General features: G+C 41.5%; 1 protein-coding gene across 1 annotated transcript; it reads left to right on the top strand.

Annotated features, from left to right (window-relative positions):
• Positions 1–471: 471 nt before the first annotated feature.
• ND-B14.7 (NADH dehydrogenase (ubiquinone) B14.7 subunit) lies at positions 472–11464 on the top strand. The gene is made up of 3 exons (XM_065232235.1): positions 472–554; positions 750–1013; positions 11131–11464. The coding sequence occupies exons 2-3, from the start codon at positions 757–759 to the stop codon at positions 11375–11377; spliced, it is 504 nt and encodes a 167-aa protein (XP_065088307.1). The 5' UTR covers positions 472–554; positions 750–756; the 3' UTR covers positions 11378–11464.
• The last annotated feature ends 2809 nt before the right edge of the window (positions 11465–14273 follow it).

Raw genomic sequence — 14273 nt, 5'->3', positions numbered from 1 at the left:
TAAAGATTGCTCGGATTCAATGCTATAACTATACTGCTACTGCTAAAAAAAAGAAATTCCATCAACAACAATCAGTAATGAAGCAAGCGATTTATCATAATATATGAAAAATTGAAGATTACTGTCTGAGTCACTCTGTTCTGCAATGAGTGATTCAGAAAAAGACGTCACAAGTTTTTGTAACTATAGTTGAAATTTTTTAGTATTCTCAGTCATAAAACTACCTCTAGATATACTTCGAAACCGAGCTTTAAACCTTTCTAACACTTTAGGAAATATTTACATACCCAGTGTTGGCAGGTCAAAAAGGACCCCTTGCACTACGAAGGTTAAAGTTTTTGCCAAAGACACCGTGCCCAAATCGCTCCAAAACAGGTGACTGTTAACCACAGGGAGCGCACTTCATAAGATTGTCAACTCACTGGGCTGCAATCAGACGTTAGAATCAGGACGCAGCCAAAACGTCACCCTAATTCGCAAACTGTCAAAACTAGGCAACAACATTAGATTCTCTCAGTGAAGTTACGTAAAATTGCCTTCTTCTACAACTTCAGGTAAGATTTTTGCAATTTTCTTATCCAGTTTCCATAATTACAGTAGGCGTTCAGCTGCTACTCTTTCGTAAAATACTTATCGCTGTGGTGATCTACCGTTATCTGTTGAAGGTTCCTTTAATTCACCCGTTCAATGCTGTTCGCTACGGGCATTTATTTTTATGTTCCTTAACATGAATCCGGTATTTGTTTTAGGCACAAAATGAGTCTGATAAAGGCAAAATACTACGACAGCCCCGAGGGCAGCAACCTGTTCGAGAAGATGGTAGCCACCAACAAGTACGCCCTGGCTGCCGGTCTCGGTTGGTCCTCGATCGAGGTGCTGATGATTTCCAAACCGAAGGGAGTAATGCCATCGCTTGCCCGGTATGTCTACTTCACCGGACCGTTCATGGGAATGGCGTCGGCATTCACCGTCGGTGCCTATACTGCCAACAAGCTGCGCGGAAAGGATGACACGTAAGTAGAATAACAGATTCTTACAGATTGCCTGTTAAAAGTTCTGGTCATTGTAGCGTTGAAGGAAATGAACAATAAGATCATTTTTGTTATCATCGAAGCAATTCAAAGGTCCAGAACAGAAGCTGTCGTATAACTGTTCAGGACCGTATTTATGTTAATGGGGGCTCAAGGCCATACATTGCGGTGGCCCATCGAGTGCACCTAAGTCGATTTAAACTGTCCTTCATATTCGCAATCTTCAAATCAAACTTCATTAATTGAAAACTAGCTTACAGAAGAGTTAAATGCAAAATGAAGCAATTTCTTTGACAATTTTGTATAATTTTATTCATAAATGTAGGGGTGGCACTCTTGCCACGTTTGAGGTTCGTTTTTAAGAAGGTGATTTTTGGCTAATTATAGGGAGTAGTTACCTATTCATTGTTATTATTGTTTCAATTAATCGTTAATAGTGATGCCTCAATGCAGGAATTGTTGAAAAAAATTGTGGAAATTCGAGAATCCTTATTGTATCATGTATGTATTATGTATCTAAGGTAGCCACCATCCCTTCGAAGATCTTGTCTTGTATGTAGCTCCACTTAATATATCAAGATCAATTTGAGCTACCGATCTGAATTCACAATATCGCTGTATGAAGGGCCAAAAGCGGAAGGGCGAACCCATAATCAGAGACACTTACACGAACTCCACGGGAATTTAAGAATCTCCTTCCAACGATACGATTCAACAAACCGAATAACGCAATTTTTGAAAGACTTCGCTTTTTGACAGAACTTTCTATAATACTGTTTAGAAACACCACTCATAGTTTCATGGGTGAGCTAGCATTGAAAATGTGTGTTTTTTTATTATTGGGGGTGACACTCTTGTCCCACCTGGCACAAGTACCAGGATAATAAAATATTTATTTGATGATTTCTTTTCCTGCATTTTTGATTCGCATAAATAAAAATACAAAAGCAAATGAAACAGACAGAAAAAGCACACAATTGCAAATAAATACCAACCGGTGGAAACTAACGATTTTCAATTGGCTCGGAATTCAGTGCCAACATTTCAAAGCGGCGTAATTGCATTTGTAAACAATGGCTTTAGCCGTCGATTTCGCGCGAATAAAAGCACACTCATGAAAAATAATCACACCAGCAGGTAGAGGAATGTTTCCTCTACCAGTTAGCATTGTCATTTTGGAGAGGTAAGATTTCATTCGCGAGAAATTGACGGCTAAAGTCATTGTTTACAAAAGCAATTACGCCCCTTTGAAATGTTGGCACTGAATTCTAGTACTACACTATGTTTTGATTCGCTATGAAAGTTTGACAGATAAAATAAGTAGTTCGTGGATTTTCCTATGTTTCGAGGGGTGCATCGATTAGCTTGGGACCGAAGAGAGTACCAGAGCTGAGCTAAAAAGTTGAGCACGTTTCTTTGGGACCTTCAAGTCTTAGAGTTACCTCTATGTAAATACCGGGTATGCATCTGTTGGATCATAGCAATCACTGGAACACTATAGCCTTGAATAGCAACCCGGAGCAAACGCTCGAGGCCTTGGCAACGAACATCAGCGAATTTTCGTTCAACCCGGAAGATGGAATCACCTTCGAGAAATGGTACAGCCGGTAAGCAGATCTTTTCGATTCGGATGCCAAGAACTTGGAAGATGCCGCCAAGGTTCGATTGCTGCTGAGGAAGTTGGATACACCGTCACACACCTGGTACATCAACTACATCCTGCCGAAGCTTCCAAAAGACGTCAATTTTGCTGACACAGTCGAAATCCTCAAGAAGATCTATGGACCATCTTCAACAAGCGATATCAGTGCCTGCAGCTGGTGAAATCTGAAACTGAAGACATCATCAGCTACGGAGGCAAAGTCAACCGTGCTTGCGAGAATTTCGATTTCAAGAACGTGAAGATTGACCAATTCAAATGCTTGGTGTTTGTCTGCGGTCTCAAAAGCCATTGCTATGCAGACATACGAGCCAGGCTACTCTCCCGGATCGAAGCTGAAACACCAGAAGCTCCCGTAACACTCCAAAACTTGATCGGCGGCCACATCCATAATCGAGCGTCAGTCAAGCTGGTGCACACAGTTCAGGAGAAGAAGGGAACCTCTCGACAACAACAGTCTTCGAAGACGGAAGGTAAATCGCCTCGCACACCTTGTTGGCAATGCGGCCAGATACACTATGTTCGGGATTGTCCATTCTCGAATCATCAGTGCAAGCAGTGCAACCGTATCGGCCACAAGGAAGGCTACTGTGGCTGCTTCTCCAAACCAAAATCCGTTCAAGCTGGGGAGGAAAAGAAGTCATCGAACAAATCAAGCAAACCCTACAAGGAAAAACCCGGGGCGTATACATCGTCAATCACTCAAGCAAGCGAAAGTTTGTGCCAACATTCATCAACGGCGTGGAAACCAAGCTACAACTGGACACAACGAGCGACATCACGGAAATCTCGAAGCAAACCTGGTACTATCTGGGCAAACCTGCAATCAAGAAACCAACCATTTAAGCAATGAACGCGTCAGGCAAGCCGCTCAATTTGATGGGTGAGTTCGAGTGCGAAGTGAGAATCAACGGCAAGACTGCACAAGGAAGATGCTTCGTCACAACGGCTGCTAATCTGAACCTGCTAGGCATCGACTGGATCGAACTTTTCAAGCTGTGGTCAGTTCCCATCGAATCGGTTTGCAACCAAGTGAAGACAAAACCAATCGATCAGCAAGTACATGAATTCCAGGCCAAGCACGCAGATGTGTTCAACGATTCACTAGGACATTGCAAGAAGCTAAAGGTAGAGCAATTGTTACGATGATCGGAAGCTTGGGGTCGTAGTGTGTCAACAACAAGTTTGATTGAAGAACTGTCTTCAACTTTTCGAAAGTTTGCTGACACTCGCATGTCCATTTCCACTTCGTTTCTTTCTTGAGAAGCTTGTCCATGGGATAGCGCAATTCTTGTAGGTTGCGCACGAATCTTCTGTAGAGGTTGACCGCGCCCAGAAACGATCGCAGCTCAGTGACGTTGGTTGGAGGTTACCTTGTCGGTCCACGATGCGTCCCAAGTAGCGGATTTGCGACTGGAAGAAACTACACTTCTCTGCCTTGACGTGGAATCCATACTCCTTGAGACGTAGGAAAAGCTGGTTGAGTGATACCATAGAGGTAACTCTAAGACCAGAAGGTCCCGAAGAAACGTGCTCAATTTTTTAGCTCAGCTCTGGTACTCTCTTCGGTCCCAAGCTAATCGATGCACCCCTCGAAACATAGGAAAATCCACGAACCCCTCATTTTATCTGTCAAACTTTCATAGCAAATCAACACAAACATAGTGTAGTACTAGAATTCCGACTAGAATGGGGTACGTTAATCGATTTGCTTGGGACCAATAGGCTAGCCAAGTAGTGAGCCAATTTGAAATCGTCAGTTTCCACCGGTTGGTGATACTGCATGCGACTCCAAGTCCTGGCCGAGTACTTTGTCATCGTCGATGAAAGAGCGGACACCAGGTATTCCGCAATCATACCATCAACCAGTCCTTAGAATGCTGGTGCAGACTTTACCCCTGGAGCGAGGCGATTGAACCGGAATAAACTCCGATGCGTATTGATGGTGAGCAGCTTTTTTGAATCGTCATCCACCTCGAACTGCAAGTATGCATCGAAGAGGTCGATGATGCTGAATACGGAACTGCCATTGATTTGGGCGAAAATTTCCTCCGGAGTGGGAAGCGAGTAGTGATTAGTTTCTAATGCCGCGTTGAGTCCTGTTGAATAGTCCGCACAGATACGAACCCGGTCGTTTGGTTTACGTACAACCAAGATTGGAGCAGCCCATTCAGAGAAATCGATAGGCTCGATGATACACAATGATTCCAACCGTGTAATTTCAGCATCGACCGATAGAATTGTGTTGAAAGGAACTGGCCGCTTGGGACAGAAAACAGGTTGAGCATTAGGTTTGAGGAACAACTTTTGAACAACTCAGAAATTCTGGAGTTAAAGGATTCAGATTTCTCCAATCCGACGCCGTATCCGAAGATATTGACGATGCAGAACCAACAGATGCAATTGAGGAGGCAGCCCATCCGGGAACTCCACTCTTGGAAACAGTGGCGTCGCCCTAACCTCAATCCACCTGTTCAACAACTCTCAAAACGTAAACAAATAAAAAAATATTTCTTCCAATGCATACAATTCAGCGAAACTAGAATAGCCTGTATCTTTTGAAACTGATTTGAATGTAAACATGATCCCAAATAACGTTTTCAAAGTTGTTTAACAGGTAAAAATTGAGGTTACGCGACGCCACTGCTTGGAAAGAGGACGGCGTATGATTCAACTTCCGGCCCGTTTCAAACCCTACTGGATGACAAAACCTTAAGGGAGAAATGTTGGATCATAGCAATCACTGGAACACTATATAAACGGAGCAATTGACAAGTATTGAGGCATGATAGGTAGACCTTGAATAAAGAAACATCTCTAGTATTTATCTTTCTATTTCGGAACTACTTTCCGGACACATCACCATCGAAAAAATGCATTCACTTTATTCAATTTATGTATAAACCATTTTATACTAAGTTCGTATTCTTCAAGGGGTAGGTCACTCAGCACAGTGTACCAAAACACAGTAGGGCACACCATGGCTCACTCATTGGCACTGTTTGGCACCCATGGTACATTTTTTTGGATCTCTAAAGTAACTGGCATCACTGCATTATTTCTGAAATGCGCGTCAAAATTTGATTTGTTGACACAAACAATTTTCGGTATTCGCAACAAATAATTTCGCCGAAGCCTCCACCTCATCCTTACTGCTATGATCCGCAACCGGATCAACGAAAGATGCCGACATCACGACGACGACCGGGTGGATTTAATATAAATCTTTGAAAGCCAACGCAGGAGTGCAGAAACTGCCACGGAATTGGGAAGTTTATGCACTTCTGTATTGACTTCCAGATGTTTCACGGATTTTGAAGCAAAAACATTCACTAACATTGCCTGTTGTAGAGCTCGAGACATTCAACGCTCAACCTGGACTAGTTCAGGATTGGTTAAAATAGAATCACTGCTACTCCGCCACTGGACATTTTAACCTCAGTCACCGAATAAAAATCATTAAAAATGAATCCAACAATATATATTAATTAAATAGCAATAAATCATTTTTTTTATAAATTTACTGACGTCTTATTCGACATGATGGGACATGCTCATCCTGATCTTCACCATCTACATCATCTAATATTGAAAGGCTGTGCGGCGACGTTGACAGTCCCGTCAACAATCAATACGAAACTAACGATTTTAAATTGGCTCACCACTTTAGTAGCCTATTGGTCCCAGGCAAACGGTTAACGTACCCTATTCTAGTCGAAATTCTAGTACTACGCAATGTTTGTTTTGATTCGCTATGAAAGTTTGACAGATAAAATGAGGGGTTATTGGTTTTTCCTATGTTTCGAGGGGTGATTCGACAAGCTTGGGACCGAAGATAGTACCAGAGGTGAGCCAAAAAGTTGAGCACGTTTCTTCGGGACCTACTTGTCTAAGAGTTATCTCTATGGTCCCGTCTGGCTGGAGCAGATATTTGCATCTACGTAGCACTTTTACGGATTGATTTCGTACGGACGATTTTATGAAAATTGAACTGTGACGAATTAATTTCCTGCGACATCCATTCCGCCTCTAGTAGCTCCTGGATCGTGATCCAAGTTTTGGGATTCTTGTCAACGGATGTCCTCAACGTCCCCGAATAGGTTCTCGAAGAACAACAACACGTGCAGTGTCACACAGAGAGCCCACATTTCCAGTTCAGGGCAGGAGTAGCGGTTGCCTATCAACACTTCCGGACTGCAGTACTCTGTCGTGCTCAGAAGGTAAAAAAAAGTTGCCCTTCCTGTACGAACGTCGCCGATCCGAAGTCAATCAGCTTGATATGGAAATGGTGATCGATGATAACGTTCTCATCTTTGATGTGCCGGTGCAGAATGTTCAATTAGTGCATTCCCAATGTTCCTCACCAGCGTGTAATGTTTGTACTCTCCTTGGATCAGATCTTCATCACACTGCGACATACGGGAGACGGAACTGGGCCGATCCGAGTGCAGCGCAGCAGCAGTATTCTTGATGGGCTGCCCATTCTGTTGATCTGGCGTTGACGTGGCCATTGTTTTCGACAGCTCGTACGGTTTGACATAAAAAAACATTTGAATTGTCAAAATACCGGGTTGCCAAATATACAATTATTCACACACAAAAATCAGTCCGATGACATGGCACTCTCGGTACAGCGCGGCACACTGAGAAAAACTGTTGGCGCAAAATAAGTGTGTAGGGTAACCACCCCTTGGTATTCTCTCACTTTATACTTGCTTTTAATCTACTTAGATTTGAAAATATTTTGAGTGTATAGAAGCATCAGGGAGTGGTCACTCTACACACTTATTTTGCGTCAACTTTTTTCTCAGTGTGCCGCAGATGTGCTGTGAATTTTCCCATGCTTGGTTGACAGTAGCTTTCAGAAAAATTGTAAGCATGGATACCAAATAGTGCCAATGACTGTGCCCAGGTGTGTCCAAGCTTCTTTTGGCACAATCTGCGGACTGACCAACCCCTTGAGAAGCACAATCTTCGAATTGTTTGAAAATTAGTGCAAAATTTAGGCATCGTCTAGACTATCAGATTCTACACACTGCAAGAAGAATGATCAATATTGAAAAGATGAAAATAGTGACTGATTACAAGAAAACTGACTTTAAACCATGGCCCACTTAGTAATGGAACAAACTCTTTTGCTTATCACAGTGCCCCTAGTGGACGTTTTCGGATGTTTTTAACGTCTATTTGTTGACAACAACAATAACAATAACAGTTCATAAAACGCTCTTATTTTGGAGACAGTCACCATGCAAGAAAAGCGTAGAAAAAAAATCATGCCCAGTCGCCTGGAAAATCCATCGTGGTCCGCGTCCAAGATGGCTAAAGTGTTGAATTTTCCTAGAAATACCGTATGGCACGTGCTCAAAACGTACAGGAAAAAAGGTGACGACGAATCGGAAACCTAAAAGTAAACGCCGGAGTGGAACTGCCAACCGTCAACTCCATGGAAAGGTCGTGAGGCGAGACGGTTTTATGACAGGTGTGCAGGAACTCACAGTCTCCCAGTGTTGGTGAGTTCTTTGCCGTTAATGTTCACGAAAAGTTCACTATTTTGCTATACAAAAATTCAAAACAAAAATTTTTATCTGCGGATTTGAACAGTTTTTGACCTGTTTCATACTACCGGAAGGTGTATGCTGGTCGCAAATGCCGTGCCAAACTGATTTCCTACTCAATTAATCAATCTTTGATGTGAAATTCGCTAATAAACACGAGGCGCATTTCTTATAGCAAACATGCCATAACAAAATGGGCATGGTTCATTTAAGTAAACAAACTAACACTTCTTCCGACTGTTACACCTATGTATTAGCCGTCTCGGTCGTGAGGTTCATCAGAAGCAACCCAGGTATCTCGTGTATGATCGCGATTTGAGTAAAAAGGATGATACCCGTAGTACAGTGCAGCAAATTAGCTACCGCGAAGGCTTACAGGCAACGCGAAGGCTTACATCAAGCAGAATACTGTAGCTAGAACTAGTGCTCGAAAACTGTATGACAACCTGCTGACCAGTGCTGCAAACGGCGATATTCAAAATTCTGCTTTGGTCACTCATTTGAGCTAACAGTCATCGTTAAGGCAAACCATGTTAATTGTCAGTGACAATGCTGTCAGTGACGAACATGTGCACGGCGAATGAGTAAAATGTGTCTCATGGTTTCCTGTGGAAAACCTAAACAATTAGCCGGAAAATGAGGAAATTGACGAAAATTTTATTCAGTCTCGGAGTAGTACCAATATACTGAGTGAATCCAATGTTTACTTTTCTCAAATTCGGGAATTTTTCCCTGGAAAATCCTGGAAAAACCTGGGAAAACATGAGGCAAATTTACTCATCGCTGAGTTCCTGTACTTTTGGCGATTACGAGTGAACTAAACTCAAATTTGGGTCGTTCTCATTCGCCGTGTGAAATTTTTTTCATTAGCTAAATTTGTAACGAAATTAAATGACTTGAGCTTACATGGAGCTGTTTAAGCGAACAAGCATCTGTTTAGATAACAATAATGTGACACAGAATGCACGAAATTAAATGTTTTGTTGCCAAAAAAATTAATGAGATTTTGACACAAAAAATTGAGGATCAAATATATCAGTGACTACGTGATAAACAATTTTGTCAATATCGCGCGAAGGTTTGTCAATGACAATGACAAATGTCAGTACTGCTGCTGACCAAGTCCGGTGGGTGCATACTTATGGATGATAAAACTTATGTAAAGGTCGACTTCGGACAGCTTCCAGGACCAACATTTTACACGGCGAAGGCGAAGGAGGTGTCCCTGGCAGATTCAAATTTGTTTTGCGGATAAATTCGCACGCAAATACATGATATGGCAGGGAATTAGCTGCGGCCAGAAGATAAAGATTTTCGTTCACTGAGAAAATGATGAACTCGGAGCTTTACAAAATCGAACCAGAGCTCTACAAAACCAGAAGCGAATTCTTCCCTTTATGCAGTCACATGATGGTTCGGTGACATTTTGGCTGGATCTTGCGAGTTGTCACTACTGCCAGGAAGTACAACAATGGTACAATGACAACGGAGTCTAGTTTGTTCCGAAAACCCTCAATTGTCCCCAGTTCAGGCCTGTACTGGGAAATTATAAAGAGGAAACTGAAGGTAAAAAGTACAGTCATCCTAACGGCAGCTCAGACGAAAAATTGGTGGGATAAAATCGCCAAAACAGTGGACGAGTCCGTTGTGCGCCGCTTGACGACAAAAGGGCCTACAAAGGTTTGTTTACAAAAAGCTTGTATGCCCTTTTCACATGTGGCTCTTGATATCTAGAGTAACATTTGAAATGGGCCTATGTCCAAAACGTAAACAAACCAGAAAATGAATTTTAAATTTTGACCGCCATTATTCAATTCATATTTAAGAAAATTGAAGTATTTTAGGCATTTATATTGTTCGCAATAACAATAGTTACTGTATCTCAGTATACAACATCCAAAATATGCGAAAAGCTTTCAAAATTATATGAAAATCGATAACAATATAATTTCATAAATTAATAAGCCTTTTTTGTGATCTTTCAATGGATAGGCCCCTTTTGTTAAGCCGTTGTGCTTGTCATCAGAAATGGTAGGCCCTTTGCTAAGCCTTTTCGCAACGTCAAATAAATTCAAAACAAATCATCGGCCCTGCCTCAAGCAGTAGGGCCTAGCTTTGGTTTGAAATTTTTCAATCATCGGCCCTTCTACGTCACTAGGCTTATCAATGAAATGAAATAAATGAATGGTTGGCCGTTTTAGCGTGCGGGCCTATTAATGAATCGAAAAATTTCGTTGATCGGCCGTTTCGAAAATCGAGTTATTTTTAATGATTTTTCTCGATTATGCGGAACTTTCCTACACGATTAGTAGCTATCAAGCAGTGCTAAGGAATGGTATCAAAACCCGATTTGTTTACGTTTTGGACATAGGCCCATTTCAAATGTTACTCGAGATATGATGTTGTTCCATTACTAAGTGGGCCATGCTTTAGTGGCTTGGCCTTAAAAAAAAAAGACTTTTTAGTGACAGGCTTGAAAAAAGTGAACAAGTCACTAAAGTCTGACTCGCTACCTACCATGCAGCGAGAATTGTTCAAATTGAATTCTTGATTGAATTAATGGCTCTAATGTTGGCCTATGGATCTAAGATTGGGCCCATCGCTAAAAATCTGCTATTTATCTTTAATTTTATCTAGATGAACGCGTCATTGGGACGGTACTTATGGATATTTTTGGTCGCTATTGAAAATTTAGTCGATTGCTGAATTTATGTATGGGCCCAAATTAGGGGCATTTAAGCCGACATCACATCCATTTTCTAAGAGATGAACCAGCCTCTGGCTGAAAGTCTCGCTAATAAAGATAACCTAACCTACACCCATTTCCTCTACTTAGATTTTCAAATCTGAACTGATCAATTTCTTAATTTCTTTCAAACAGTTGGAACTACATCGCCGGTGCCATCACTTCCGGCGGAGTGTACGGTGCGTGGCGACGCAGCGTCGTAGCCGGTCTGGTGTCCTGTCTGTTCTTCAGCATTGCCGGTATCGTCAAGAAGAACGCCATCGATAAGAATTGGGAATTCTTCCCGGCGGTCACGCACCACGCTACCAGTGGCCTGAATCCCAACAGGTACGACTACACCCTTACTCAGGAGCGTGAACGAGGCTGGACTGCCGGTAAGTGAGCGGGTGGTTTCGTCATTAATTCGATCAAGTGAGAGCCGAGATTGTACTGAAGCAAGAAATTTAGAAATATACGTTGTACAAAGGTATGTTGGTCGGAAGAAGTTTGATTAGAGAAATTCCATGTGCGGGAATGTCTGAAGCGACTTGACTACTAATGGACTACCAGCCAAGTGCTTGATGAATGCTAATCAAAAGCAATGGGTGCTAAACAGGGGGCCTCCCTTAGCTCAGTCGGTAAAGGCGCAGCTACAAAACAAGATCATGCTGGAGGTGGCTGGGTTCGATTCCCGGTGCGGTCTAAGAATTTTTCGGGTTGGAAAATTTCTCTTCTTCTCTGGGCATAGAATATGATTGTACTTGCCACACAATCATACTAATGCAGAAATGGTACCAGGCATCGAAAGCTCTCAATTAAAAACTGTGGAAGTGCGTCTAGTAGAACACTATGTTGAGAGCATGCAATAAGCTAATATGCGATAAGCAATAAGCTTGAAATGAGAAGAAGAAGAAGAAGGGTGCTAAAAAGAGGCGTTGGCTGAGTTTTCAAAGATACCCAACTGCTTCGTTTTCATGCAGACAAACACAGTGTGCAAAAAGAGGGAACAATATAGGGATACGAAGAGCGGTTAATGGCTAGTACCGTACCTACCTACGTATTTTGCGTATTTTTCGATAGGATCTTGCTCTTTTAGTTTGAACTTTGATTTATTTATTTTTTGGTTTGATGATATTTGTAGTACCATATCCAATAGGTAAATGACGTAGATTTTTATAGCCTGGTTGGTGCAATTTACTGACTTTCCTTTCAAATATAATACAAAGGAAAAGGCCTCTGCATATTTCTGATTCATGCTTTATGCGCATCAGTGGAGAGCGAAAGAATAGACCCCTGTTTCCGATGGCATGGAATGGAGGAGGATGGAAAATATTTTTAATAGCCTATTCTACTTTCAATAGGCCATCCTAAAACCAAAGCACTCTACCTACCTTCCGAAGATACAACAATGGCCTACAAGAGTGCCATGCGCGAATTGCACAAAACCTTTGCGCCACTGCCATGTGCTGGTAGCCAGGCAGGTAGATACCGTAAAACGGGGTAAATATGATAATACTCGATTAGTGTTTAAAAAATATGCGTAAAACTCAAACAATCTAGTTCAAGAAATATGAAACTTGAATAAGGATTTAATCAGAAGCATCATAGCAATTAAGAAGACAGCATTAAATTTCCGATGGCCATATCAGAAATACATTTGCTAAGTAATTGTTTGAGTGCCTTTTCAAACAGGCGAAAAACAAGAAAATTTATTTTTTCAGATATTTGGAAATATGTAACACATACTATATAAAAACTCTATACGTTATCCAAGGTAATACCCTAAGCTACAAAATGGAACCTATGTTTTCAATTAGGAAATATTGCAGAAGGTAAATTTAGTCATTATATTCTACTATCAACGCTACCAGCATTATCAAAGATACCCCGTTTTACGGTACCTACAAATGCGAGACAAAACCCAGAGGGGCCAGGAGAGGACTTCGATAGCGCATTCATGAGCAGAATAAGGTATTTACGCGGAAAAATGGGCAGTAGCAGCACCACAATGGGCGATCATATCAGCGATGAATGTAGGTAAACAGGTGAGATCGCTTCTTTTTGCATCTGGTCAATGGAATGGTGACCACGACAGTCTTTTTAGGCAAAGTGTAGCGACACGGATAGATTGCAGAATTATGCGTATTTGGAGGGTATAGTGCTGTTCAATATAATTGTAGCGCATGCCGATTTTCATACAAAATGATCAACTTTGACATGAGGTAACTTTGTTGTCTGATGATCAATTGAGCTGAAACCTTAGTCACAGACTGCTATTATTTCAAGTAACAGTTTTACTTATCAGGCATAACATTTGATTACGGTACAAAAGCATTTGTAAACCAACTTTCTAAAGCCCTTTAGACGCGAACCAAAGGACGCCCACGCAAACCAATACCACTTTCGGAAAGGTGATAGTTGCCCCTATCCGATGATGTTGTTGGTTTGCGTGGGCGTACTTTGGTTCGCGTGTAAAGGTCCTTAGAAAGTTTATTTACAAAAGCTTTTGTGCCGCTAACAAATGTTATGCCTGCTATGATCTCACTTTCCGGTAGGTGCTTCAAAAAATTTGGTATTTTGTAATCGTAAAATTGAACAAATTACGGCGACGAAAGTTTGAGCTCAATTGTTCTTAAGAGATCAAAGTTACAACATGTCTAAGTTTTCGATGTTGTGTGAAAATCGGCATGCGCTGCTATTATACCGAACAGCACTGTATGTACCTAATGGAAATTGAACGAACTGATGTCGCTGGGAGGCAAAAAAAGGTACCTACATGCCCGATTTCAACCCTTTCCTTCCCAGTTGTTTGGATACGTTAAAATGTGTTTCTGAAAATAGTTTATTGTTTATTATTGTTTTGCATTGGATGGATGAAGAAAGATAATGTTAACCTTATCAACTATAGTAAGTAAAAAATACATTCAAGCATGGTCATAACATAAAATTATATATATCTTATAGTCAGTTACTCCTGCCAGCGAAAAACAGAAGAAAATTTTCGACGAACCGCATCACGGGTGGGATGAAAGTCAAAGACAGATGCAACTCTGTTGAATATTCTCTGCAGTCCGCAAATCGCACCGTATGCTGCTCCATAATTTGTGCGACGTCATGAGGTCGTCCCTGCATTAAGGGCTGGACATAATTTTAGCGGCATAGCGGCAAGCGCATATTTTCCAATACACGGAAATCCGTTTGACAACCCACAATGAGTGCGTTACGGCAAAACCGGTAATTGTACTAAAACTCATTTTTTCAACATTTTGGAAAAACGCGGTGTGGTTAAGCGGCAACCT

This window comes from Ochlerotatus camptorhynchus, unplaced genomic scaffold (genome assembly GCF_037179485.1).
Source record: "Ochlerotatus camptorhynchus isolate MF236.1 unplaced genomic scaffold, CSIRO-AGI_Acam_v1.1 ptg000365l, whole genome shotgun sequence".
NCBI classification, from domain to species: domain Eukaryota; kingdom Metazoa; phylum Arthropoda; class Insecta; order Diptera; family Culicidae; genus Ochlerotatus; species Ochlerotatus camptorhynchus.
This window is presented reverse-complemented; position numbering and strand designations above follow the sequence as displayed.

What these genes read in the sequence shown, in the direction of transcription:
- ND-B14.7 (XM_065232235.1), top strand. Translation starts at nt 757, where the DNA reads ATGAGTCTGATAAAGGCAAAATACTACGACAGCCCCGAGGGCAGCAAC. An exon ending in CTGCGCGGAAAGGATGACAC is followed by an intron (nt 1,014 to 11,130) that starts GTAAGTAGAATA and finishes TCTTTCAAACAG; the next exon opens with TTGGAACTACATCGCCGGTG.